Raw genomic sequence first — 25916 nt, forward strand, 5'->3', positions numbered from 1 at the left:
TGTGTTCCCTACATTATAAAAGATAGTAATTCAAAAAAAAAGTACTACATTCCCTATAAATCGAACACTATAAAATGGCAAAACAACTCCCTGTAAGATGCTTTGGGGGAATTCAGATCTAGTTGATTTGGAATGAAGATGTACTTTAGTGTTTTTTTTACATTCTGAAGTCACCTACTTGCCCCCTTTGGTCCTGCCTAGTCACTGACACCTTCACTTTGTACTTACCACCGTTCAGTTCGCTGCCGAATATAATGGCCTTGGCCTTGGAGATGGTGATGCAGTGGGTCAGGGCATCCAGCCGCAAATTGAAGTTAATCAGCGCTGCCTCAACTCCGACTTTCGCCAAGCCCAGCCACAGCCCCACGAACTCGTTCCTGCTCTCCATGAAAAGGGCCACCACATCACCGGTGTGGTAGCCGCGCTGGGAAAAGAAGTTGGCCACCCTGTTCGAGTATTCGTCCAGGTCCCGGAAACTCCAAGCAGCGCCCGTCCCTTCGAAGATAAGCGCCGTCTTGTCCGGGTGCCTCTGAACAACTTCTCGGAAGATTTTTGGGACCGTATTGTTCAACCTCAAATTCCGCTTGACATTGAGCTTCACTTTGAGGAGGACACCAGCAGCACTGAGATAGGGAGTGAAAACAAAGAAAGGTATTAGTAGCTGCCTCTGTCTCTCCAGCACTTTCACAGGGTGGATGGTGAGAATAATTTTAGCACTCGTACTGGTGTCCCATCAGCAAGTATAGACAGGTAATCTCACCACCTCCACCCTATCCCCACCGCGCTCAAGGCTAGCCCAACACTTATCTCCCAACCAGTACTTAAAATAGACAATGATCTGATTATTTCCTCCTTTGCCACTTGAGAGAGCTTGCTGCATTTCCTGCAGCATTTCTTTCTTTCTGATTACTCATGGTCAGACACACCCGGATGCAGCGAGGTCTTTGGGATTAACAGCGGGGGAGGCAACACTGAAGGAAACAAGATACGGAGAAGAAAATGGTGAAATATGGAGAAGGCACTGAGCTGTGACCTCTGTCGAGGTTGTGGCTCAGACTTGCTGCCGTTTTTTTTTGAAAAATGGATGGTTTTTGGGGCAGGGCAGGGTCATGTTAGGTTAGGGTTTAGGGACGGGGACGTGGGGGAGTTGGAGGTCAGGCCAGAGTCCAGGTTGGACTGCACTTTGCAGGCGTCGGCCAGCAATCCCTGTGGGTGGATATCAGTTTGGCAAGTGCAGTGAATGACGAGCAGTGAGGACAAGGGTTGGTGACACTCACACCTTACCTCCCCCACCCCACCCAGAGGTGGGCGGGTCCCCAGGATCAGAGGGCTGGTGACACCCCGAGTTGGTGAATCAGTGAGAATGGAGTTTGGGGTCCCATCATTGACAAGTCCTGTGTTCAATACCAAATGTTGACGACCGAAGTCAGACAGACCACAAGCCGATACCTGACAGCCAAAGCCCTGGGCCTACAAGTTGGAGGCCTGATGTCTGTGAGTCCACTGGAGGGCTGGTGGTGGGAGAGTTAGAGAGACAGACACAGAGAGAGGAAAGGGGCTTGTTTTACGATTATCGTTTTGCTTCTGTTGCTTCTTGCATCAATGATGTTGGGGCTGGAACATGTGGTGACATTTCTGGGCTGCCCTCCAGCACATCCTTGGGCTGTGTTGGTTTTTAGCACAAATTATTCATTTTGCTGCATGTTTCAATGTGCATGTGATAAATAAATGAATCTGAATTTAACCTGCTGAGACAACAGAACATGACCAGTCCCCTTCTCATTTCAGGCTGTCTACAGGTTTATTTTTAAATCCAGAGAATTTTTTTTTCCGTCAAGGACACGATTGGCCAAAGGGATTCCACTTCACAATTTGGTAACCTTGGGTAGTTTGCTGTTCTGGTTGGAGACATCACAATCCCATTCTATTCAATAATAGGGGAAATCGTCCAACTATAATTTGTGCAGGTTAGTTGTAAATGGGCCAAGTAAGTCTGCTCACCCTCTATGTACCAAATCAATAACATTCTTGTGTGATCAGTTAGATACAAAAGGAGGCTATTCAATGCACCAAGTCTACGAAAGTTGCTTGTAATCCTTTTAGTCCCATTCTTTTCACAAACTTGTGCTCAAGTGTCACTCCAATTCCCAAAGTCCTGCTTGAATCTGCTCCTGTCAGGTCTGAAGACTGCAAGTTCCAGATCGTAACCACCAACATTCATTCTCATCATCACCCTTGTATCTACTGGCCGGAATTTTCAACCTGTCCTTCCAGCCCAATCTAGAGTCACCTTCTAATAGCAAAAGCCATACCACTCAAACCAATTATGATGTTCATTTTTAATCAAAATTCTTCTCAATTTTCTGTGCTCCAAGGGCAGAAGTCCAAACTTCATGTGAAATTACACCTGAACTCTTATAAGACTATACGACACAAGAGCAGAATTAGGCCATCTGACCCATCGAGTCTCCTCCGCCATTCGATCATGGCTAATTTATTTTCCCTCCTGTCTTCTTCTTTAAATTTATCACCTTTACCTATCTACAGTATGTTCACCTATTTGAAATAGCTGTGAACTCATTTTATACCTATGAATTATGCTGCTGAATGACTTTCACCCTAATATCTTCAAACCTTAATATCAGATGGTAACCCTGATCATTCCTTTTTGCAATACTTTAAACAAGAGTCATCCGGCCACAAGCTGTTTTATACAGTTACTTAGTGCTAAACAGCTGTTCCATTAAATTTATCCGTGCAATCACTCACTTCCACTCCCGCTGGCCTCCACATATGGTTTTAGCAGGCCTTTATCCACATCTCCTGGCAACACGAGCCAAACAGTTTTGGTCTGCACCATAGAATTCAGGATTACTCCAAATCTCTCCTTTCCATATTATTTCAATTCCTCTAAAAGGAAACAGCACAATTCTCCCTCCCACATCACCTCAGCACCCATTCTTCTCCCTCTTGGGCAGTCTCACGGGATAAGAATGACATAGTTCCACTCTGGGTTCTGAGGAGGTTGACGAGGACAGCCCTTCCACATTTAGGTCAGGTTGTGACCCTCTTTCTGACAGCCACCAAGGGTTTCCATGTGCACTGTGCACGGTCTCTAGTTTGTCACTACCAAACCAAATGCTCCCTCTCCACTTTGAGGAGCGATGAGCCAAAGGTTCCCAGTCGTCAATAGTACCCTATTGCACTGGTCCACAGACCCATTTGCACGAGAGTGAGAGAGAATTAAATAAGTAAGTTTTATTGATTGATTGAGATACAGTGGAGTAGGCCTTTCGAGTCACACCATCCAGCAATCCCCCAATTGAATGCTAGCCTAATCACGGGACAATCTACAATGACCAATCAACCTACTAGCTGGTATGACTTTGGACTGTGGGAGGAAACCAGAGCACCCGGAGGAAACCCACGTGGTAATGGGAGAACGTACAAATTTCCTACAGGCAGCGGCGAGAATTGAACCCACGTCGCCGGTACTGTAAAGCGTTGTGCTAACCACCACACTACCGTGCAGCCCAGTATAGACACAATCTCATCCTCCCGCAGCAGATTTCTCCAGTCTCACAGTACCACCATCCTTTCAACCCCCCCAGTTTCAGTTTTTTAAGCTCTACCCCCTCACCTCCCTTCACTGCTATCAGCAGAATATTTTACAGCTTTTCCTGTGGAACCTGCTAAACTCTACCCCTCTGCTTCTTCGTAATTTCAACACCAGCCCCTCATTTCCGCCACTCCGCTGTGTTGCATGTTTCACTGTGCAGTAGCCTGGGCACATTTTTAACTAAATGTGCTATACTGAAAACAGAAAATGCTGGAAATACTTAACAGGTCAAGTAGTGTCTGTAGCAGGGGTTCCCAGTCTGGGGTAAGTGGTTAATGGTTGGGGTCCATGGCATGAAAAAGGTTAGGAACCCCTGCTCTACAGAAAGAGAAACAGTTAAGACTTCAGGTTGAAAACCTTTTAGAAACCATAGAAACCATAGAAACTACAGCACAGAAACAGGCCTTTTGGCCCTTCTTGGCTGTGCCAAACTATTTTCTGCCTAGTCCCACTGACCTGCACACAGATCATATCCCTCCATACACCTCCCATCCATGTATGTCCAATTTATTCTTAAATGTTACAAAAGAACCCGCATTTACCACCTCGTCTGACAGCTCATTCCATACTCCCACCACTCTCTGTGTGAAGAAGCCCCCCCTAATGTCCCCTTTAAACTTTCCCCCCCTCACCCTTAACCCATGTCCTCTGGTTTTTTTCTCCCCTTGCCTCAGTGGAAAAAGCCTGCTTGCATTCACTCTATCTATACCCATCATAATTTTATATACCTCTATCAAATCTCCCCTCATTCTTCTACGCTCCAGGGAATAAAGTCCTAACCTATTCAACCTTTCTCTGTAACTGAGTTTCTCAAGTCCCAGCAACATCCTTGTAAACCTTCTCTGCACTCTTTCAACCTTATTTATATCCTTCCTGTAATTTGGTGACCAAAACTGAACACAATACTCCAGATTCGGCCTCACCAATGCCTTATACAACCTCATCATAACATTTCAGCTCTTATACTCAATACTTCGATTAATAAAGGCCAATGTACCAAAAGCTCTCTTTACGACCCTATCTACCTGTGACGACACTTTTAGGGAATATTGTATCTGTATTCCCAGATCCCTCTGTTCCACTGCACTCCTCAGTGCCTTACCATTAACCCTGTATGTTCTACGTTGGTTTGTCCTTCCAACGTGCAATACCTCACACTTGTCAGTATTAAACTCCATCTGCCATTTTTCAGCCCATTTTTCCAGCTGGTCCAAGTCCCTCTGCAGGCTCTGAAAACCTTCCCCACTGTCTACTACACCTCCAATCTTTGTATCATCAGCAAACTTGCTGATCCAATTTACCACATTATCATCCAGATCATTGATATAGATGACAAATAACAATGGACCCAGCACTGATCCCTGTGGCACACCACTAGTCACAGGCCTCCACTCAGAGAAGCAATTCTCTACCACCACTCTCTGGCTTCTTCCATCGAGCCAATGTCTAATCCAATTTACCACCTTTCCATGTATACCTAGGGACCGAATTTTCCTAACTAACCTCCCATGCAGGACCTTGTCAAAGGCCTTACTGAAGTCCATGTAGACAATATCCACTGCCCTCCCTTCATCCACTTTCCTGGTAACCTCCTCGAAAAACTCCAACAGATTGGTCAAACATGGCCTACCATGCACAAAGCCATGTTGACTCTCCCTAATAAGCCCCTATCTATCCAAATGCTTGTAGATTCTGTCTCTTAGTACTCCCTCCAATAACTTACCTACTACTGACGTTAAACTCACCTGCCTATAATTTCCCGAATTACTTTTCGATCCTTTTTTAAACAACGGAACAACATGAGCCACACTCCAATCCTCCGGCACTTCACCCATAGACAGCGACATTTTAAATATTTCTGCCAGGGCTCCCGCAATTTCAACACTAGTCTCCTTCAAGGTCCGAGGGAACACCCTGTCAGGTCCCGGGGATTTATCCACTTTAATTTTCCTCAAGACAGCAAGCACCTCCTCCTTTTTAATCTGTACAGTTTCCATGGTCTCACTACTTGAGTCCCTCAATTCCATAGATTCCATAAACCTGCTTTTCATGAAGCAGGTTTCAGCATTTTGTCTTTTTTATTTCAGTTTTCCATAATCTGTCATTTTTGAGGGGAGGAGAAAATGGCAGCACGACACAGCGCGCACTGCCGCTCCGAATTGATACCGTATTTGTGAAGTAGGATACCGTGCACAATCCTGATTTGATGGAGACAGCCGTGAGAAGCACGGAGGAACACCCGGAGAAACTTCTGAAATGCCTGCTTCACTGCCACTGCTACTGTGCGATCAAGAATCTCCAGAGGGGAAGGCCCCAAATCCTCGGCTTTGCCTATTGCCGGGGCCGGGGTTGAAGCGCTCAGCAGAGATGGTGCTCGGTGTCGGAGGGCTGGTTGGAGGCTCGAAGTTTTTGGACGGACTCAGAGTCAGTCTGTGGTTGGGTGCATCGGCAAGTTTGCGGCGCTGGAAGCTCATGGCAGGAAGAGTTTTCTTCCTTCAACTGTCTGCGTGAGAACTTTCGAGTGACTTTTGAGATTTTTTTTTTACCGTGCCCATGGTCTGTTCTTCCATCAAATTACGGTATTGCTTGCACTGTTGTAACTGTATGTTATAACTGTGTGGTTTTTGTAATTTTTTTAGTCTTGGTTTGTCTTGTGTTTCTGTGATATCATTCTGGAGGAATAAATTGTATCATTTCTTAATGCATGCACTACTAAATGACAATGAAAGATGACTGCGTGTCCTCATAATCTAATGTTTGTTTTATACATGCTTTATGTTATTTTTAAAGAGAATTACACAAAGATTGGATAATGAATGTCATAGTTGAATAAGTCAATTGCTCTTTCTAAATCACCTCAGTCTTCCAAATTTAACTTTTACAGCACAATTTTCTCCTCATTTCTCTCAGAAACTCCCATCCAGTTTCCTTTTAACTACTTCTACATTTTTCATTTCAACATCACTTTGTGGTAACAACTTCTACATTTTAAAGAAAAAAAAACAGGTCAGTGATCCGAAACATTAACTGTTCCTCTCCCCATGGGTATCCTCTGACCTAAAATGGGCATCGCTATTATCTGTTGTTAAGTTGTTTATTCTGAGTCAATTATTTGGTGGACTATAACATCTTAAGCTTTGCGCTTCTCCACAAGTTGTAAGATGTCCATAGTGTGAGAATTTTTCTGATCAGGAATATCAATCCATAAATGTGAGGAAGTCGGCAGGTGCTGAAAATCCAAAGCAACACACACAAAATGCCGAGGGAACTCAGTACGCCAGTCAGCATCTATGGAAATGAATAGGCAGTGGACATTTCGGACTAAGACACTTCTTCAGGACTGAGAAGGAAGGGGGAAAAGATGACAATAAAAAAAAAGGCGGGGAGGATGCGAAAGAGGCTAGCCAGAAGGTGAAAGGTGAAGCCAGGCGGGTGGGAAAGGTCAAAGGCTGGAGAAGAAGGAATCTGATAAGAGTGGACCATAGGAGAAAGGGGAGGAGGAGGGGACCCATCCCTCCCTGACCTTCTCATGTTTTTGCCCAGTTTTGACAAAAAGTTCATTCACCCAGAATTTTAACCTTTTTATCTTTCTACAGATGCTACCAGGCCTGCCGAAAGTTTCTAGCCTATTTTATTCAGATAATTGTAAAGAATGCTACTATTCCACTTCCTCTAGCTAATCACTATAATTGTAGATTAGCAAGTACAAGTTCAATGTAAATTGTTATGTAACATGTAGAATCACATGATATTTCCCCGCACCTTGATCTAAAACATCCCCATTTCTGATTTCAATGCAGAACATTGCTCCAGGCCGCAGGGGACGAACCAGGGGTCCTCTAGTAATCCAGGCAACTGCCTGCCCACAGGCAGCTACAAAAGTCTTTGCTTTGCTGGTCAAAGGTCATATTTTTAACCACAGGTTGATTTCAAAATTGTCCCCAGTGTTTTCAAATGAACAATTAGTCCTCGCCATTTAAGTAAATAACAATGTTGCATTGTTTGAGGGCCTTGTTATACTATATCTGTGTTAGTTTAACGTAATTAAATCCTGGCACATTTTGGGTGTGACTCCGAGATGGTTATCTCTGCAAAGTTGTTCACACAGCAATGTAGATCAAAAGGCAGAACGTCAATTTAATGGTCATTTGCAAACATAGAATGCCGGCTACTTTTACTGTACAAAAATGAACAAAATTAAGATTTGGAAAATCAAAATGAATGAATCTCAATACAAATACACTATAGAAAGAGGCAAGAAGTTAAAATGCATACAAAGAAAAAGACTGGGATAAGTTTACCCATCTGATCATGATACTGGGGAGACCAATTTTCCCTCAATCTCACAGTTGATTGAAAGAGATGATTAATTCATTCCTGCTCCTACTCTAGTCTTGCACTGTTTTTCTCCTTTTCAACTAAACCACCATATCCAGTTGTACACACACAAAAAATCATGTTTCTTATTTGGTGCTGACCTCAAATGAGAAAATATGGTTAAAGTTCCTCCTTACAAAAGTCCAAAAGAAGAAATAGTCCACCAGAATTATGATGAAATCATTCAAAACTATGAATATAATACAGACTTAGTCAAGCACAGAGCAAGTTTGGTACTTTTACAAATGTGAAGGAAAAAAAAGTCTTCTGGGGTGGTGGAATATGGGATAGCTGACAGTTCAAAGGGGACGTTGTCTGTGCATGCATTGTCTGCACACTCGATTTCTCTCTCTCTCGTTGCAATGTGAATACACCAGTTAAACCCATCTCCCGTGTGCGAGCCTTTACTTTACCAACTTTATACTTTATTGTCGCCAAACAATTAATACTAGAACGTACAATCATCACAGCAATATTTGATTCTGTGCTTCTCGCTCCCTGGATTACAAATATTAAATATTAAAAATAGTAAAAATTATTAAGTATTAAAAATTTAAATTATAAATCATAAATAGAAAATAGAAAAATGGAAAGTAAGGTAGTGCAAAAAAACCGAGAGGCAGGTCCGGATATTTGGAGGGTACGGCCCAGATCCGGGTCAGGATCTGTTCAGCAGTCTCATCACAGTTGGAAAGAAGTTGTTCCCAAATCTGGCCGTACGAGTCTTCAAGCTCCTGAGCCTTCTCCTGGAGGGAAGAGGGACGAAAAGTGTGTTGGCTGGGTGGGTCGTGTCCTTGATTATCCTGGCAGCACTGCTGACAGCGTGCGGTGTAAAGTGAATCCAAGGACGGAAGATTGGTTTGTGTGATGTGCTGCGCCGTGTTCACGATCTTCTGCAGCTTCTTCCGGTCTTGGACAGGACAACTTCCATACCAGGTTGTGATGCACCCTAGAAGAATGCTTTACTTAATATATATGCACAAACACAATGAATTGATGATGAGTACGAACCTGAATGTCAGAAAAAAATCACCAACTGCACCGGCAGTTACAGGACGAAACAACAGCACAGAGCAGGCTGTCACCAGCAGATGTGTGAGTAACAGTGAACGCCATGCTGAAATTAAAGTGAAAGTAACATGTCGATAACTTCAGCTGGGATGTTGCCGAATTTGACAGTGCTAATGAAGACTCTAAGTTTGGGGCATGTCTATATTGAGAGGGTTGAAATGTATTGTAAACAATGCAGAGGAGCAAGAGAAAGCCCCTACACTTCTTAGCTAAATGGGCCCATGAACATGCAGACTCTTACACAACCTAGTAACTCCTGAAAAGCCAGCAAGCAAGACCTTCGCCGAAATTCTCCAATTTTACAAAATCACTTGAGCCCGAAACCACTGGTAATAGCTGAGAGATTTAGGTTTTACAAGAGGAACCAGTCCAAAGATGAAAGCATTTCTGAATACATTGCAGAACTGCACAAACTTTCTCAGTACTGTGACTTTGGGGATGGATTTTCTGATGCATTAAGGGACAGGCTTGCATGTGGCATGCACAGTCAAAGCACTCAAATGAGGCTACTGACAGAAAGAGACCCAACCTTAGAATGGGCAAGTATCGTTAGAGACTGCAGCAAAGGATGCAGCAGAACTACAGAAAAGGAGGTTAAAATGCGAAATGAACAAAATATCCCTAAATGATGCAAAAACACAAAAATCTTATTGATGTGACAAATCCTCTCATGATGCAAGTAACTGTTGGTTCAAAGAAAAAGTCTGCAGAAAGTGTCACGGACAACCGAGTGAAAAGTCTCAAACACAAAACTAAGCAAATGCATAAAGTAACCAAATGTAAAACAGAATCAGACAACATAAGAGTCTGACAAAGGTGAGCTGTCATGCCTAGAACTGCAGAGTATGAATGAAGCAGATCGCAATATAATAGGGATCACAATAGATGTGTCTGGTGTAAAACTGAAAATGGAACTGGACACACAGTCAGCTTTGTCTATAATTTCAGAGGCTGACTACAACAGTCTGCTTTCGAAGATACTGTTAGAGAAGACCTCAATGACGCTAAAGACCTACACATGTGAAAAGGTGATCCCCCAAAGGCCAGGTGATGCAAATTTCAAAGCTTTATAAATACCCTGACTCTTCAAACCTTGTTCCAACAATCAGCAGCCATGGCTCTTCCAAGCAGCTGCCTAGCACTCTGAAAATACAAATAAATGATGCCCACAAAGCAGGAGAAGGCTATAAGAAGATAGCAAAGTGTTTTCAGGTAGCCGTTTCCTCAGTTTGTAATGTAATTAAGAAATGGCAGTTAACAGGAACGGTGGAGGTCAAGTTGAGGTCTGGAAGACCAAGAAAACTTTCTGAGAGAACTGCTCGTAGGATTGCTAGAAAGGCAAATCAAAACCCCTGTTTGAATGTAAAAGACCTTCAGGAAGATTTAGCAGACTCTGGAGTGGTGGTGCACTGTTCTACTGTGCAGTGACACCTGCACAAATATGACCTTCATGGAAGAGTCATCAGAAGAAAACCTTTCCTGTGTCCTCACCACAAAATTCAGCGTCAGAAGTTTGCAAAGGAATATCTAAACAAGCCTGATGCATTTTGGAAACAAGTCCTGTGGACTGATGAAGTTAAAATAGAACTTTCTGGCTGTAATGAGCAAAGGTATGTTTGGAGAAAAAAGGGTGCAGAATTTTATGAAAAGAAAACCTCTCCAACTGTTAAGCACAGGGGTGGATCGATCATGCTTTGGGCTTGTGTTGCAGCCAGTGGCACGGGGAACATTTCACTGGTAGAGGGAAGAATGAATTCAATTAAATACCAGCAAATTCTGGAAGCAAACATCACACCGTCTGTAAAAAAAAGCTGAAGATGAAAAGAGGATGGCTTCTACAACAGGATAATGATCCTAAACACACCTCAAAATCCACAATGGACTACCTCAAGAGGTGCAAGCTGAAGGTTTTGCCATGGCCCTCACAGTCCCCCGACCTAAACATCATCGAAAATCTATGGATAGATCTCAAAAGAACAACGCATGCAAGATGGCCCAAGAATCTCACAGAAGTAGAAGCCTTTTGCAAGGAACAATGGGCAAAAATCCTCCCAACAAGAATTGAAAGACTCTTCGCTGGCTACAGAAAGCGTTTACAAGCTGTGATACTTGCCAAAGGGGGTGTTACTAAGTACTGACCATGCAAGGTGCCCAAACTTTTGCTTCGGGCCCTTTTCCTTTTTTGTTATTTTGAAACTGTAAAAGATGGAAATAAAGAAAGTAATCTTGCTTAAAACATTAAAGAAATGTGTCATCTTTAACTTTATGCCTTTTGGAAATCAGTTCATCTTTTACTCGCTTAGCTATTCATAGTAACAGAAATTTTGACTGGGGTGCCCAAACTTTTGCATGCCACTGCAATTGTCTCGTCTTTGGCGTTGCACCAGCTCCAGCAATTTGGCAAACAGCAACAGACCAAGGACTCAAAGATACCCCAGGAACACAATGTTAGCTTGATGACATCATCATGACCAGCAAAAATGATGAAGAGCACCTCCAGAGCCTTGGTAAAGTGCTTACCAGGCTGAGTGACTATAGTCTTTGAGCAAAGAGAGAGAAATGAGAGTTTTTCAAGAATGAAATCGCATGTTGTGGACGTGTCATTGACAAGCATGGCTGACATAAGTCACAAGAGAAGAATGAAGCAGTGTGACAGGCACCCAAACCAGAAAACTTTTCACAACTCAGGTCATACTTTTGCCTTGTTAACTATTACCACTGGTTTCTTCCGAACGTTGCTACAGTGCTGCACCCATTGAATGCACTGTTACAGACAGGAGCAAAGTGGGGAATAGTCAGAAAGATGTGAAAGAGCATTCAAAGAAACAAGGAGACTAATAAGATTTGATGAACTGCTCACCCATTATGACCCATCTCCGCCCATCAGACTGGCGTGCGATGTGTCCCCTTATGGCATTGGAGCCATTTTGTCACACATTATGAAAAATGGATCTGAAAGCCTGATTGCATTTGCTTCAAGATCACTGATGAGCGCAGAGCGCAACTACGCACCGATCGACTGAGAGGCCCTTAGTCTAGCAATGGGAATAAAGAAATTTCACCACTACCTCTACGGACAAAAGTTTATGCTAGTGACAGACCACCAGCTCCTTGTGTCCATTTTCAATCCCAGGAAGGGAATTCCAGTAATGACTTTTACCGGGTTACAACGCTGGGCACTATTCCTAGGAGCCCACTCTCAGACATAGAGTTCAAGGGTATCAAACAATACAGCCACGGTGATGCTTGTCACGTCATCCACAATTGGCAACTGAAGGAAAGTCTTCATAATGACCCAGAGAAGTGTTCAACACAGCACTGGTGGACCAGTTGCCAGTAACAAATTCCAAAATACAAAAGGAAACAAGGAATGAGCCGACACTGGCAGAAGTCTAAGAAATCACGATGTCAGGAAGTGTTCCAGAGATTCCAGCGAGACGAGACCAACTATCGGTATGTCAAAGAACACTGATGTGTGGCTCTGGTGTTGTGGTTCCCTCTAAACTGCACACCAGAGGGTTAGAAAATCTGCATGAAGGACACCTGGGGGTACAGTCAAGTTGAAGAGTCTCGCCTGGAACTACGTGTGGTGGCCGGGAATAGATAAACAGATTGAAGACTTGGCCAAAAGCTGCTCGAGATGCCAAAATGTTCAAAGTACACCCCACAGGCACTGTTACACCCAAGGGAGTGGCCGTCTTCACCACGACAAAGAGTCTGATTGCTGTGGATGCTCATTCAAAGTGGCCGGAGGTTACACCAATTCAGTCAAACAGCTCAACAAAGAATGGGCTAGCTGAAAGGTTTATCCAAACCTTTAAGAATTCCATTAAAGTAATGGACAAGGAGGACTTTTCCGGACAGCACAACTTCCTTTTAGTATATTGGAACTCTGTTCATGCGATGACAAATCAAACACCTGCAATGCTGTTCACAAACAGGAATATGCGATCTTGCACAGACCTCCTGAAGTCAGACCTATGAAGGGAAGTGCAGAATAAAGAGTTCAGCCAGTTGCCAAGTGAAGCAGCGAGGAGCTTTGAGGTTGGACAGGAAGTCCTAGTGCGCGATCACCCAGAAGACAAGTGGACACTCGACAGGACAGCCACAAGAACTGGACCACTGATGTACACAGAGGATGTTGGAGATCAGACATGGAGACGTCATGTGGACCAGATACTGGATGCTCAACCGAAGAACACACCTGAGTCGACTGTATCCAAAAGGACAGACACATCAATCACTGGACTTGCCTCTTAGTGATAATGGCACTGACAACAACATGACACCGGCAACCGAGAACGTTGTCTTGGACAAGACACCCACCAAACCTGATGCCATTCCATAGGTCCAGAGGAGTTAGTCTGAAAGAAACAGCGCACCACCCAAAAGACTGAGCCTTTAGAACTGTGAGGTTAGTTATGGACTGTTATTGTGAAAGCATGTTTATTTGGAATAAGGGTTTATGAAAGGGAAATTGAATGTTTTGTACATATGCAGTTTTACGTTGCATTCATCTAAAGGGGGAGGAAGTGTACTGCTGTCTATGCATGCATATCGCTCTCTCTCTCTCACGTTGCAAAGTAAATCATCATCATCAGGTGCGGTGCCCAGTTTGAGCTTTGACTGCCATGGCCCACACACTCCTGTTTCGGGTCAAGTGGATCAATTCATTGGTATTCATTTCCAGTTCTCTGGCTGCTGTCTCCATCATCATTTGCCTTTGTCTTCCTCTTGCTTTCTTCCCTTCACTCTTTCCCATAATTACCGTGCATTCTCTTTCCTAATCACGTGTCCAATGAAGTTACGTTGCCTGTAGCGTAAATACACCAGTTAAAGCCATCTGCTGCGTGCGTGCTTTTATTTAACATGTATGTAGTCGTGCACAGACTACACCTGGAATGTGTTACCTGGTATGGTGGTAGAAGCAAATACGTTAAGGGCTTTTAAGAGACATTTGGATCGGCACATTGGAGTTGGAGGAATATGGACATGGTGTAGGTAGGAGAGATTCGCATTTGGGTATTTTTGATTTGCTTTTAGCTAGTTTGGCACAACATTGTGGGCCGAATGGCCTGTTCCTGTGCTGTACTCTTCTGGGTTTTATTATTTCCATCCACCCTTTTTTTTTAATCTGGAGGCTCCTGCTGAAAATTAAGCCCACGGGGACGAGAACAGGATCAGGTTCAATGTTCTGTTAAAGACTTCTTCGACCTTCATACGTGTAAAAGTACAAAACGTGGTACGTGCCTGCCTAAGTATTACATTCAGAATACTTGAATGATTTCAGGTTCTTTCATCAGAACGTTGGTAGACTCTTGTCCACTTCAGTTTGCAACCTGGACGAAAAAACAAGTGCGTTGTTGCGGAACGGTCACCCTGGAAAGGCAGCGAAAAGAAACTGACGACCGTGCAACTAATGTGAAATATTCAGTGGGAGGAAAAGTCAACAATAACTCAGCTCCATAATCCCAAGTATTTCATAACAAATATGTTTTCAGTTAAGTGCTGACAATGAGCCCAAAGTAGACATCAGGAGTTCATGAACAGGGAGGCAAGGTTTGGCAGCACCCTAGAGGAAGAAATTAGAGAAAACTCCAAATCCCAGCGCCCAGATGGATAAAGCAGTGAACCAACAACAGAATGAAGAAATTGGGAGGGATGCAGAATTCGATTAATGCAGAGTTTAAGGATTATAGAAATCAAGAAGATTAAAGGGACGAGGAGGGACATGGCTACAGAATGACTTGAATGCAGCAAAGCATTTTCTAAGATGAGATGCTCAAGGGGTAGAAGACAACACTGATCAGTGATTATGGGACTGATTTCTTCATCCAGACTGGTAAACCTGTGGAATTCTCCAACACAGCAGATGAGGCAAAAAAAAAACACTTAACACATTCATTCCTTTGGCTGATGTGATCAAGGTGTGTGAAGAGAAAGCAGGAAGACATACTGAATTTGGAAGAAGGGCCGTGACAGAGCAGACTGGAAGGGCTGAATAGCCTTCCCCTGCTCCCTTGTCCTACAATAAAGACTCTGCATGTTCAGCTAGAGGCAGCAGAGTTTTGGATGAACTCAGCTCTACAGGGATGAGCCTGTCGATGCTGAAAGCATGGAGGGTGAGGAATTTGCCAAGGACAGTGTGATGCCTGCTTGAAACTGGACAAATATTTAAAAAGTCAAATTCAGTACAAAATATGTTTTTTTAGGAACCACAACATCGTAAATATTTAATATGACAGTACTGAGACAGGGTTAATTAATAATCCTTTTGTCATCTTTATGGAACAGTGACCACAAGGGTTTTGAACAGAATTTGAATGTGATGGAGTTCATTCCAAAATTTAAAGAAAGGGAAATAAAGCTGGGAGGAGAGGGTTATCTGCATTTGTCAGCAAATCTACATTAAAGCAGGCAGGAAATGCTTAGCAATGGGAGATTGGAAATTATTTTGGACTCAGCAAAGGAGAACCAGAAATTAATAAAGGGGGTTAGAATATAAGAGCACACTGGCAAGAAATAGAAAACTAACTGTAAAAGGGAAAATACTCGAGAGGTCAAATGTGGGTTCAAAAGTTACAAAATTACACTAGGGAATAAGGAAATGGCAGATAAAATAAACAAATGTATTGCACCTGTCTTCATTGATGAAGATACAAAATTCCTGCCAGAAATAACAGAATCAAGGCTCTACAGAAATTGAATTTAAATAGTCTTAGAAAAAAACAGAACCACAGAAGTTACAGGCTGAAAACTCATGGACCTGATATCCCATCTCCCAGTTTTGAAAGAAGTGGTTACATAGTCAACAGATGCGTCATCACTGCTCAGTGCTGGAATGGTTCCTGCAGATTAAAGGGTAGCAATTCTGACCCCACTACTTCAGGGGAAGCTGAGTGAACCATTAGCCTAGCACAGGGCCTTGGCAAGACTGCGCCAGGAGCACTGTGTACAGTGGTGGCTTGAAAGCCCCAATAAGTACATGCTCAGGGGGAACGCACGACAGGCTCATTCTTGGGAGAGCAAGTTTGCTATAGGTGGAGGGACTGAGTAAAGAGGTTTGTACTCTCCACTTAGAAGAATGAGAGATCATCCCATTGAAAGTTATAAATTTCTTCCAAAGTTCAAAAAGTAGATATTCTCCTCACCCCCTCCCCCCCCATCTGAAGGGTCAGAAATCAGGAACAATTGCCGGACCATTTAAAACTGAAGAGGAAGACAAAGCTCCTCATTTTGAGATGAACAATCTTTGGAATCCTCTGCCCTACTTGGGCTATGAAGGCTGTTGTCATGCTTATTCAAAGAAGCATTTGATCAGGTTTCTGGATATTACGGGAATCAGAGGAAGCAGGGACGGTGCTGGAAAATAAGCTAACATTTCCTGAACAAGAACACAGGAAGATATCCCAACCTCAGTCTTCTCAACTGAGCAGGCAACAAGGACACTTGTCCGATTCGTCACAGGACAGAGAGCCAGATACAATTTTAACTCAGTAACCTGACGGAGTAGAACCACAGAGATTACAGTTACGTCCCAAGAAGGAAACGCGAGTTTGAACGCGTAAAAGCTCAATTTTGTGAGCAAACTTATTAAATCAAAACTTGTCCTTCAGTGGGCCTCTGAAGAAGTGGGCGCATCAGGCCCCACCAGGGCTGCCAAGGTCTCCTCCGTAACATGCAAAATAAAATCACAAATTGACAATACAATTAGAGGGGCTGTTCTGGCGGCCAGATTTACCCCCTGTGAGTAATGGAGGAAGTCAGCCTGACGGATTTTGGATCGCATCCTATCTTTCCAGCCCAACACAGTTCAGCTACAGTTAAAAATAAAGCCTCATATAATCCATTAATTTATAATGTGCAAAATAGAGATGGCAAGCCCCAATACCTACAATTTTTTACACAAAGCTTATCTGCCTCCTTCAAGTTCAAGTTTAATTGTCATTCACCCATACAGGAACACAGCCAAACAAAACAGCATTTCTGGATTGACACCAGCTGAGATATCACACACTGCCACTTGCAACCCCCTTCAATACTTCTGTAGATTTCTGTTGATGGAATGGAACCTTCAACAGGGATAGACATGCCCCAAACGCCAGCTTTACTCAGCAATGACTCATTGGGAGCACTTTCCTCCAAAGAAGCTTGTAAGCGCCTACTGCTGAGACTTGAGCACAAACAAATTCAAGTAGCAATGGGCAGCTGAGATCCACTTTTCAGGGGTAGCATTAAAACCGAGGCTGTAGTTCTCGTCTCAAGTGACTGCAAAAGATCTCAGAACATCCTCTTAGAGCAAGGAATCAAACTTTCACCCAAGCCAATCCCCACCAACTTATCCATTTCCTATCACTTTGCTACCCCTTGGGAATTCTGTAACAGTGGAAACTTCCAAAATAGTTCTTGACTCTGAAATACACTGGATCTATGTGAGGATGCTGAAGGGCTGGTATAAATGCAAACTTTTCTTTCAATGATTGCGTTTCACTTGGTCACTGGATAGTTACGAGTAACACACATCTCTCTCCCTTGCTTAATTCAACAATGCACAGCCAGCAAAATACTGATAGCCAGAATAAAGGTAATTAAACATTGTCTTTGGGATTCAAATAAGGCACCTTTCAACTCAGTGCAACATAGCAGGTAAATCTCTCCCACAGGTCCATCACAGGTAAAACCCTCCCCACCGCTGAGCATAGCTACACAAAGCGCTATAGCAGGAAAGCAGCATCCATCAAGGACTGCCACCACCCAGGCCATGCTCTCTTCTTGCTGCTGCCATCAGGAAGGAGGTACAGGAGCCTTGGGTCCTACACCACCAGGTTCAGGAAAACAGTTATTACCCCTCACCCATAAAGCTCCTGAACCAGACTGGATAACCTCACTCACCTCAACACTGAACGGATTCCCAAACCAATGGGCTCCCCTACAAGGACTCTACAACTCATGGTCTCAATCATTGTTATTTAGTTATTCATTATTATTATTTTGTTTGTCTTTTGTATTTGCACAATTCCATGTCTTTTACTTTGGTGCGCAAGTTTTCATTGTGTTTCTCTATATTTATTTTGAATGCCCGCAACAAAATGGATCAAGGTTGTATATGGTTACTTTGATAATAAATTTACCTTGAACTTTTTTTTAAAACGAACTAACCCCTTCGTTTTTTGTAAGGCGGTAGTCTTGCCAGGCCGCTTACTTCCTGATTCATTCGTCGCTAGTACATTATAACAGGTCTGCGGATCTTTGGCACCCGAGGTAATATGACCACAGTGTAACAGTGAGAAATCTCACCTAGAGTTAAGCTGCCTCTCTGCATAAACCCATTAAACAAGCAGTTCAAGCGAAGGGCGAACTAGAACCGTCTCCTTCGCCAAGGACAGCTGCAATCGGATCGCGGCTACACAAAGGAAGCGGTGTCAGTCAGCTGGGAGGCAAGCTGGAAGGAGCGTTCGGATGAATGTGAAATCGTGCGTTACTTACTGTACGTCTCGGCGTATGGTCTTCAAGAAGACTTCCACGAATTTGTGACCTCCCGATGCAAGGTAAAACGCGCAGGTAGTGACTGCTACCAGCGTCCAGGGCATCCTGGCCACCAGACGCTGCACGAAGAGCAGAACCGTGCATGTTGCTAATCTCCACATCGTCAGCCGCGTCGGAGCTAAGAGACAGAAGCACAAGGTGAAGGGCGAGAATCGAAACGGAGAAGAAACCTCAAATGCAACTGCACAAAAAGAGCTCCGCAATGTCAGAATGAAATGGGGCCAGGATCAGAGAAAAGAAGGCTGCCCTTCTCGGCAGCCATCCAGGCAAACTACAACTGCACCAAGCCGGCAGATCACCCATTTCTTTAAAGAAAGGAGAACCACCCCAGCACATCTTCCATTGCTAAAACTAAACTTTTCGTCCTCCCTCACTTGTCTCGCTTCGTTTCCAGAAGAAAAAACTATATTCGGAATGAAAAGCATAGTCCCCGGAATGTTTGAATTGCAACAATCGGACATCGCCGTACTTACTAGCACCAAGCGCCCTGCGCCGGTCGTTTGACCCTTTTTCCTCTCCGCTTACGCACTTGATTGACAGGCGCGCTGACGAATAGGGCAGCGCGCTCCGCCCGGTCTGTGCGGGGGCTTTACTGCACATGCGCCGGGCAACCCAGCCCTTCGGTGGGAATGTTGGCGGAGGTTCGCCTGCGCTGTTGAATTCGGTGGCTTGCAAATAAGAATTTAATGCACGATTTCTGCTTTAACAGTACAAAAATAGATCTTATAAAGGAAGAATTGTTCCCGAATAGTTTAGTTATCTCCTTTTGGTTAGCTGTGTTTCTCTCCTTGCAGATGATCTTGACTTGATAACTTCACCAGGATTCTCAATTAATTCTGCTTTTGAATAGTTAACATGTGCATGTTAAAATCTTTATTTATGTAGCACCTTTTATATGTGAAGGCTCATTTTTAGGCCTACCTAAGAGACCATTTTTTTCATTTTTTTCCCTTTCATTTTAATCTTTTTTTTATTTCTTAGGACCAAGGTTTATGGTCTCAGAATAAAGGATCAGCCATTTAGATTAATATCTGAATCTAGAGATTAGTAAGAGTTGTAATTCACTGCAGAGCAAAGAATGCATTTACTTATTTATTTAAAGATACAGCCATCTCAGCTGCACCATTTAGCACTCCCCCCAACCCCCCGCCGCACACGGAGGACGCCGGGATTGAATTCCAAACTCCGGCGCTCCGACACTCCGGCAGTCATAATGGATCTAATAACGCTCAATCAGTGAGTACATTCAAGGAAGCAGAATGGTAGCTCTCGGAACACTTGGGAAGTCAGGATTTGGACATGGAGCAGGGAAAGGGGCTTGCCTGAACTACTGAGTTGAGGGGCTGCTTGGCATCTTATAATTTACTCCATACTTTTCATGATTATTCTCATTAAAAACATTAATCTGGTCCCAACATAGCGATGCAGCTATTAAGAAGGCAAGTCAGCGGCTATATTTTATTAGGAGTTTGAGGAGATTTAGTTTGTTACCTAAAACACTCGAAAACTTCCATAGATGTACCGTGGACTATTTGTGCATTGTAGAACCTTACATCATTTATCATGTAGTATTTGAGTTTATATTATTTTACTTGTAGCATTTGCTAGTGATCTGGGCATGTGTTAACTGTTTTGCATTTTTGACCATTTTTACCCACTGACAGGAGAACAAACCAAACTTATGGAACAGGTGTAAGTGTCAGCTGCTTGCTCTGCATAGATCCACTCACCGTGCACGTCCAGGAAGAGGAAATGGTGGAAAATATGAGAATGAAAATGATCATCAAAATGAGAGCAAGTTGAAGTTCTGTTTGAACTATTATTATGACAAATTAAAACAGGCTATTTATAAAGTTAGTGAATGTTTGCAGTTTTGGGCTTCAAACAACTGCAAAGCAATTGAGAGAACTTAAGAACATATAGATTCACAACTTGACAAAATAATTCAACTATAACAAAGGATCTGAAAAACTTAGTAAAGTTGTGCATTTAGCCTGTCTCATCCCACTTAAACTGAATAATGTTTAAAAGAATTTGTAAATGGGATGCATTTTTCTTTCTGTAAGGGGCCTCAGAGACATTATACTGATGCAATCACTTGAGTTGAGGATGATGTTCTCCTGAGGGATTGTCTGTTGGTGGGTCCTCAGGTAGCTGTAGAGACTGATCTGGGATCCACATATTCTGGTGCAGTGTGGGCAAGAGTAGGTGGTGGCTGTGGTTAGTGGTTGGGTCTTTTGATTGTTCAGTCTCTCCTTCCACAGCTGTCACTTGTTCTTGGCAGTCCAATGGAGGTCACTCTCATGTGGAATGGCTCTGTCTACAACAGATTTCCTTCAGGTGTACCTATTGAGTGCAATGTCTTCCCAGTTTTTAAATGTGACGTTGAATGTCTTCAGGCTGATTTTGATGTTATCTTTGAAGCGTTTCTGTTGTGTATGTGGCCTGGTTACACAACAATGCTGTTAATAAAAACGCTGGAGACGAGAGCTAAGGTTCATGGTTCTTTGCTGGCAGAAACCGAACTCGGCACACACATACAGATCGATACGCGCCTAATAGCGCATACAATGACATGTTACTAAAACATAAAGTAGTCCCTTATTATAATGTAGGCTATATGGTACAGTTTCCTTTGCCAACCAGGGGCTTGCTGACCTTCCTTCAGCTTGGAGTAAAGGATCTGTTTGGGGAGACGTGAGTTAGGAATCTGGATGACATGGCCTATCCATCTGACTTGTGTTGCTGTATCATGGTGGAGATGCTGTTCCTGTTGGCCTCCTCTAGTATGCTGGTCTTACTGTGTCTGTCCTTCCAGTTAATCCTCAAAATATTTCATAATTGTTCCAGGGCTTTTAGATGCTGACTGTAGGTGAGCATTGTAGAGACTTCATACAACTAAAGAAAACAGTGCGATGCAGTTGGAGATTGCTCCAGAGTAAAGCAATTTATTGACGTCTTAAAAGGAAATTCATTTCATTTTCTGTTTTTTGGCATGTTATTTGCTATACCACCATTTCTCTGCAAGAATCCATACCACGCACTAAGTTTGCTCAAAGTTCATTGCTGTTCATCTGGAGCAAAATAGTTCCGAATCAAAAATGGATCAATGCAATAATTCTTTTCTACACTTAGCTGAAGTATTAATTTAAAATATTTACCCAGAATAAGTTATTCAAAGGATTTAATTTAAACTGGAAATGACATATTTGCTCAAGATCACTCAATAGATCAATGTGAATGTCGTTTATTCTTCGACGTGCTGTGATTTTTATATTACGACAGTTTCTACATTTCAAGTTTTGAAATGTCTTAGGATATCTCAAGTTTATAAAAGATAATGGGATGTTGTAAGTGCTTTCATTCTTTAGTTTCAGCATGAACTTTCTGTTATCATTGCCATATAGTACAAATAGTAGCACTGCAGCTCATTGTTTTTAGGCTAAGCAAAAATAACGCTTAGATTATTCCCACAGCAAGCCCTTGGTCTGTAGTCTAATAGTTTATGGTCATTTATATTCTTATCCATGTACTACTTAAAAGTAATGAGCACCTTTTCAGCTAGTAACTCTAGGCAATTAGTGAAAATAATTTCTTGCTTTCTAATCTTCTACCAATTATCTTAACTGTTTTTCCCCCGGATACTAATCTCTCGACTCAGGGAAATGAGTCTTCGTCGTTCATCCTGTCAGCCTGCTCCTAATTTTGTATCACAAACAAGAGAAAATCTGCAGATGCTGGAAATCCAAGCAACACACGCAAAATGCTGGAGGAACTCACCAGGCCAGGCAGCATCTATGGAAAAGAGTACAGTCGACGTTCCTGATGAAGGGTCTCGGCTCGAAACATCAACTGTACTCTTTTCTATAGATGCTGCCTGGCATGCTGAGTTCCTCCAGCATTTTGCTCATAATATCCCTTCTTTAAATACCACCCCCCCTTCTCCTTTGTTCAAATGAAAATAACTCTCTAGAGCAGGGGGTCCACAGACTCCTTGCTTAATGGTATGGTTCCATGGCAAAAAAAAAAGATTGGGCTCCTCTGCTCTAGAGTGTGCAGTTCTGGTTGCCACACTATTGGAAGGATAAGATTTCATTGGACAGATGCAGAGGATATTTTCCAGGTTGTTGCCTGGGATGGGGCATTTCATCAATGAGGAATGACGGGATAAGCTGAGCTTTCTTTTGGAGTGGAGGTATCTGAGGGGATAATTATTTATGCACACAAAATTATGAGGATGAGGGACATACTGTAAGTTATGTATTGAGAAACTTTTACCTTTAGCAGAGATGTCTTTTAGTAAAGGGCATGTATTTAGGATAAGAGGTGGGGACTTCGAAGGAATTACAGGAAGAATATTTTTGCCCAGAGAGTGGTTGAAATCTAGAACCCACTGCTTGAGGGGATGGAGAAGGCAAGTATTCTCACAACGATCAAAGAAGTGTTTAGATGAAACTTGAAAAGCATAGGCGGAAATGGGCTGAGTGCTGGAGCAACACACATCAAGGTTGCTGGTGAACGCAGCAGGCCAGGCAGCATCTCTAGGAAGAGGCACAGTCGACGTTTCAGGCCGAGACCCTTCGTCAGGGCTAACTGAAGGAAGAGTTAGTAAGAAATTTGAAAGTGGGAGGGGGAAGGGGAGATGCAAAATGATAGGAAAAGACAGGAGGGGGAGGGATGGAGCCAAGAGCTGGACAGGTGATTGGCAAAGGGGATATGGGGATCATGGGACAGGAGGTCCAGGGAGAAAGACGGGGGGAGGGAACACAGAGGATGGGCAAGGGGTATACTCAGAGGGACAGAGGGAGAAAAAGGAGAGAGAGAGAAAGAATGTGTGTATATAAATAAATAACGGATGGGGTACGAGGGGAAGTTAGAGATGTCAATGTTCATGCCATCAGGTTGGAGGCTACCCAGACGGAATATAAGGTGTTGTTCCTCCAACCTGAGTGTGGCTTCATCTTTACAGTAGAGGAGGCCGTGGTAGACTTGTCCGAATGGGAATGGGATGTGGAATTAAAATGTGTGGCCACTGGGAGATCCTGCTTTCTCTGGCGGACAGAGCGTAGGTGTTCAGCAAAGTGGTCTCCCAGTCTGCGTCGGGTCTCGCCAATATATAGAAGGCCACATCGGGAGCACCGGACGCAGTATATCACCCCAGCCGACTCACAGGTGAAGTGTCACCTCACCTGGAAGGACTGTCTGGGGCCCTGAATGGTGGTAAGGGAGGAAGTGTAAGGGCATGTATAGCACTTGTTCCGCTTACAAGGATAAGTGCCAGGAGGGAGATCAGTGGGGAGGGATGGGGGGACGAATGGACAAGGGAGTCGCGTAGGGAGCGATCCCTGCGGAAAACGGGGGGGGGAGGGAAAGATGTGCTTAGTGGTGGGATCCCGTTGGAGGTGGCGGAAGTTACGGAGAATTATATGTTGGACCCGGAGGCTGGTGGGGTGGTAGGTGAGGACCAGGGGAACCCTATTCCTAGTGGGGTGGCGGGAGGATGGAGTGAGAGCAGATGTGCGTGAAATGGAGGAGATGCGTTTGAGAGCAGAGTTGATGGTGGAGGAAGGGAAGCCCCTTTCTTTAAAAAAGGAAGACATCTCCCTCATCCTGAGAGCAGATGTGGCAAAGACGGAAGAATTGCGAGAAGGCGATGGCATTTTTGCAAGAGATAGGGTGTGAAGAGGAATAGTCCAGATAGCTGTGAGAGTCAGTACGCTTATAGTAGACATCAGTGGATAAGCTGTCTCCAGAGATGGAGACAGAAAGATCTAGAAAGGGGAGGGAGGTGTTGGAAATGGACCAGGTAAACTTGAGGGCAGGGTGAAAGTTGGAGGCAAAGTTAATAAAGTCAACGAGCTCAGCATGCATGTGTGCAGTAAATGAAAGAATGGGTTTCATAGATCGATACCTAATGACCAGCATAGACATGATGAGGCAAAGACCCAATTTCTCTGCTGTTTGACACTATCACTGTAATACTCTGATATTACTGCTCAGTAGCCAAGCATTGGAAGATGTGTGAGGAACCATAATATTTATTGGCTCTCTATTATTCCCTCCTTTGCTAGTAATTCAATGTTTAATGACTCATAATATGAAGATAGTTTGTTACCGACTTTGGGTATACATATTAGTCATTGTTTAAGAGGAACTGGTTTAAAGGAACAATGATAATTAAGGCAACACACATAAAAGTTGCTGGTGAATGCAGCAGGCCAGGCAGCATCTCTAGGAAGAGGTGCAGTCGACGTTTCAGGCCGAGACCCTTCGTCAGGACTAACTGAAGGAAGAATGAGTAAGGGATTTGAAAGTTGGAGGGGGAGGGGTAGATCCAAAATGATAGGAGAAGACAGGAGGGGGAGGGATGGAGCCAAGAACTGGACAGGTGATAGGCAAAAGGGATAAGAGAGGATCATGGGACAGGAGGTCTGGGAAGAAAGACAAGGGGGGGGGACCCAGAGGATGGGCAAGGGGTATATTCAGAGGGACAGAGGGAGAAAAAGGAGAGTGAGAGAAAGAATGTGTGTATACAAATAAGTAACAGATGGGGTACAAGGGGGAGGTGGGGCATTAGCGGAAGTTAGAGAAGTCAATGTTCATGCCATCAGGTTGGAGGCTACCCAGACGGAATATAAGGTGTTGTTCCTAAATTACAACAGTATCTTCAGGAATTACTTGTACATTCTTTGACCTGCTTGCTGGTTTTGTGTAGGTGATCACTCCAAATCCAAACAAACAGGGCTACAAGTTACTCCTGGATGTAGGCTTTCAAAGTTGGATTAACAATTAGATCCAACAGAATAGCAAGGCACGGGGAAAGATTCTTTAAAAAAATGCTGGATGACAACATTGCTAATTATATTTTAAACACTATCTTTAAAGATCACTATCTTTTTAACAACCAGTATCTTGAGTTTGATTACAAATGTTACACCTGTGTTTCTTTCTTCTTTTTGCTAGCTTCCATTATATGGTGAGCTTGGACAGAGGAAGAAAGGTATTAAGATCAAGCCAGGAAGCTGAACAAAGAATCCAGTGCTGGTGCAACACGATGCCGTTAGTAACGTTAACCAAAGCCACCAAGGAAATGATTGTTTTAGCATTTAATGTATTGATGAGAATGTAGCGGTTAATTGAAGACAAACCAAAACCATTGAGAGACTACACCAGGAGATCGACACTCTATGATGCATTTCCAAATAGCAAAATTCCAAAGTCAAAAAAGTTATGTATGATCCTTTATTATGAAGCTAGGAAAGATGAATGATCTTGTAGTGGTGAAAAACTAACAAAACTAAAT

The 25916-nt window shown here is 43.4% G+C and overlaps 1 protein-coding gene across 1 annotated transcript in view; it reads right to left on the reverse strand.

The window, feature by feature from the left end:
- Positions 1-19127, reverse strand: part of slc27a4 (solute carrier family 27 member 4) — a 68912-nt gene extending 49785 nt beyond the window's left edge. Inside the window, exons 1-3 of the mRNA XM_063073571.1 lie at positions 19087-19127; positions 18554-18731; positions 229-623 (exon numbers count right to left, since the gene is read on the reverse strand). Coding sequence (XP_062929641.1) covers positions 229-623; positions 18554-18714 — 556 coding nt within the window. The 5' untranslated portion in view covers positions 18715-18731; positions 19087-19127. The remainder of the gene's footprint in view (positions 1-228; positions 624-18553; positions 18732-19086) is intronic.
- Positions 19128-25916: the final 6789 nt, after the last annotated feature.

This window comes from Mobula hypostoma, chromosome 21 (genome assembly GCF_963921235.1).
Source record: "Mobula hypostoma chromosome 21, sMobHyp1.1, whole genome shotgun sequence".
NCBI classification, from domain to species: Eukaryota; Metazoa; Chordata; class Chondrichthyes; order Myliobatiformes; family Myliobatidae; genus Mobula; species Mobula hypostoma.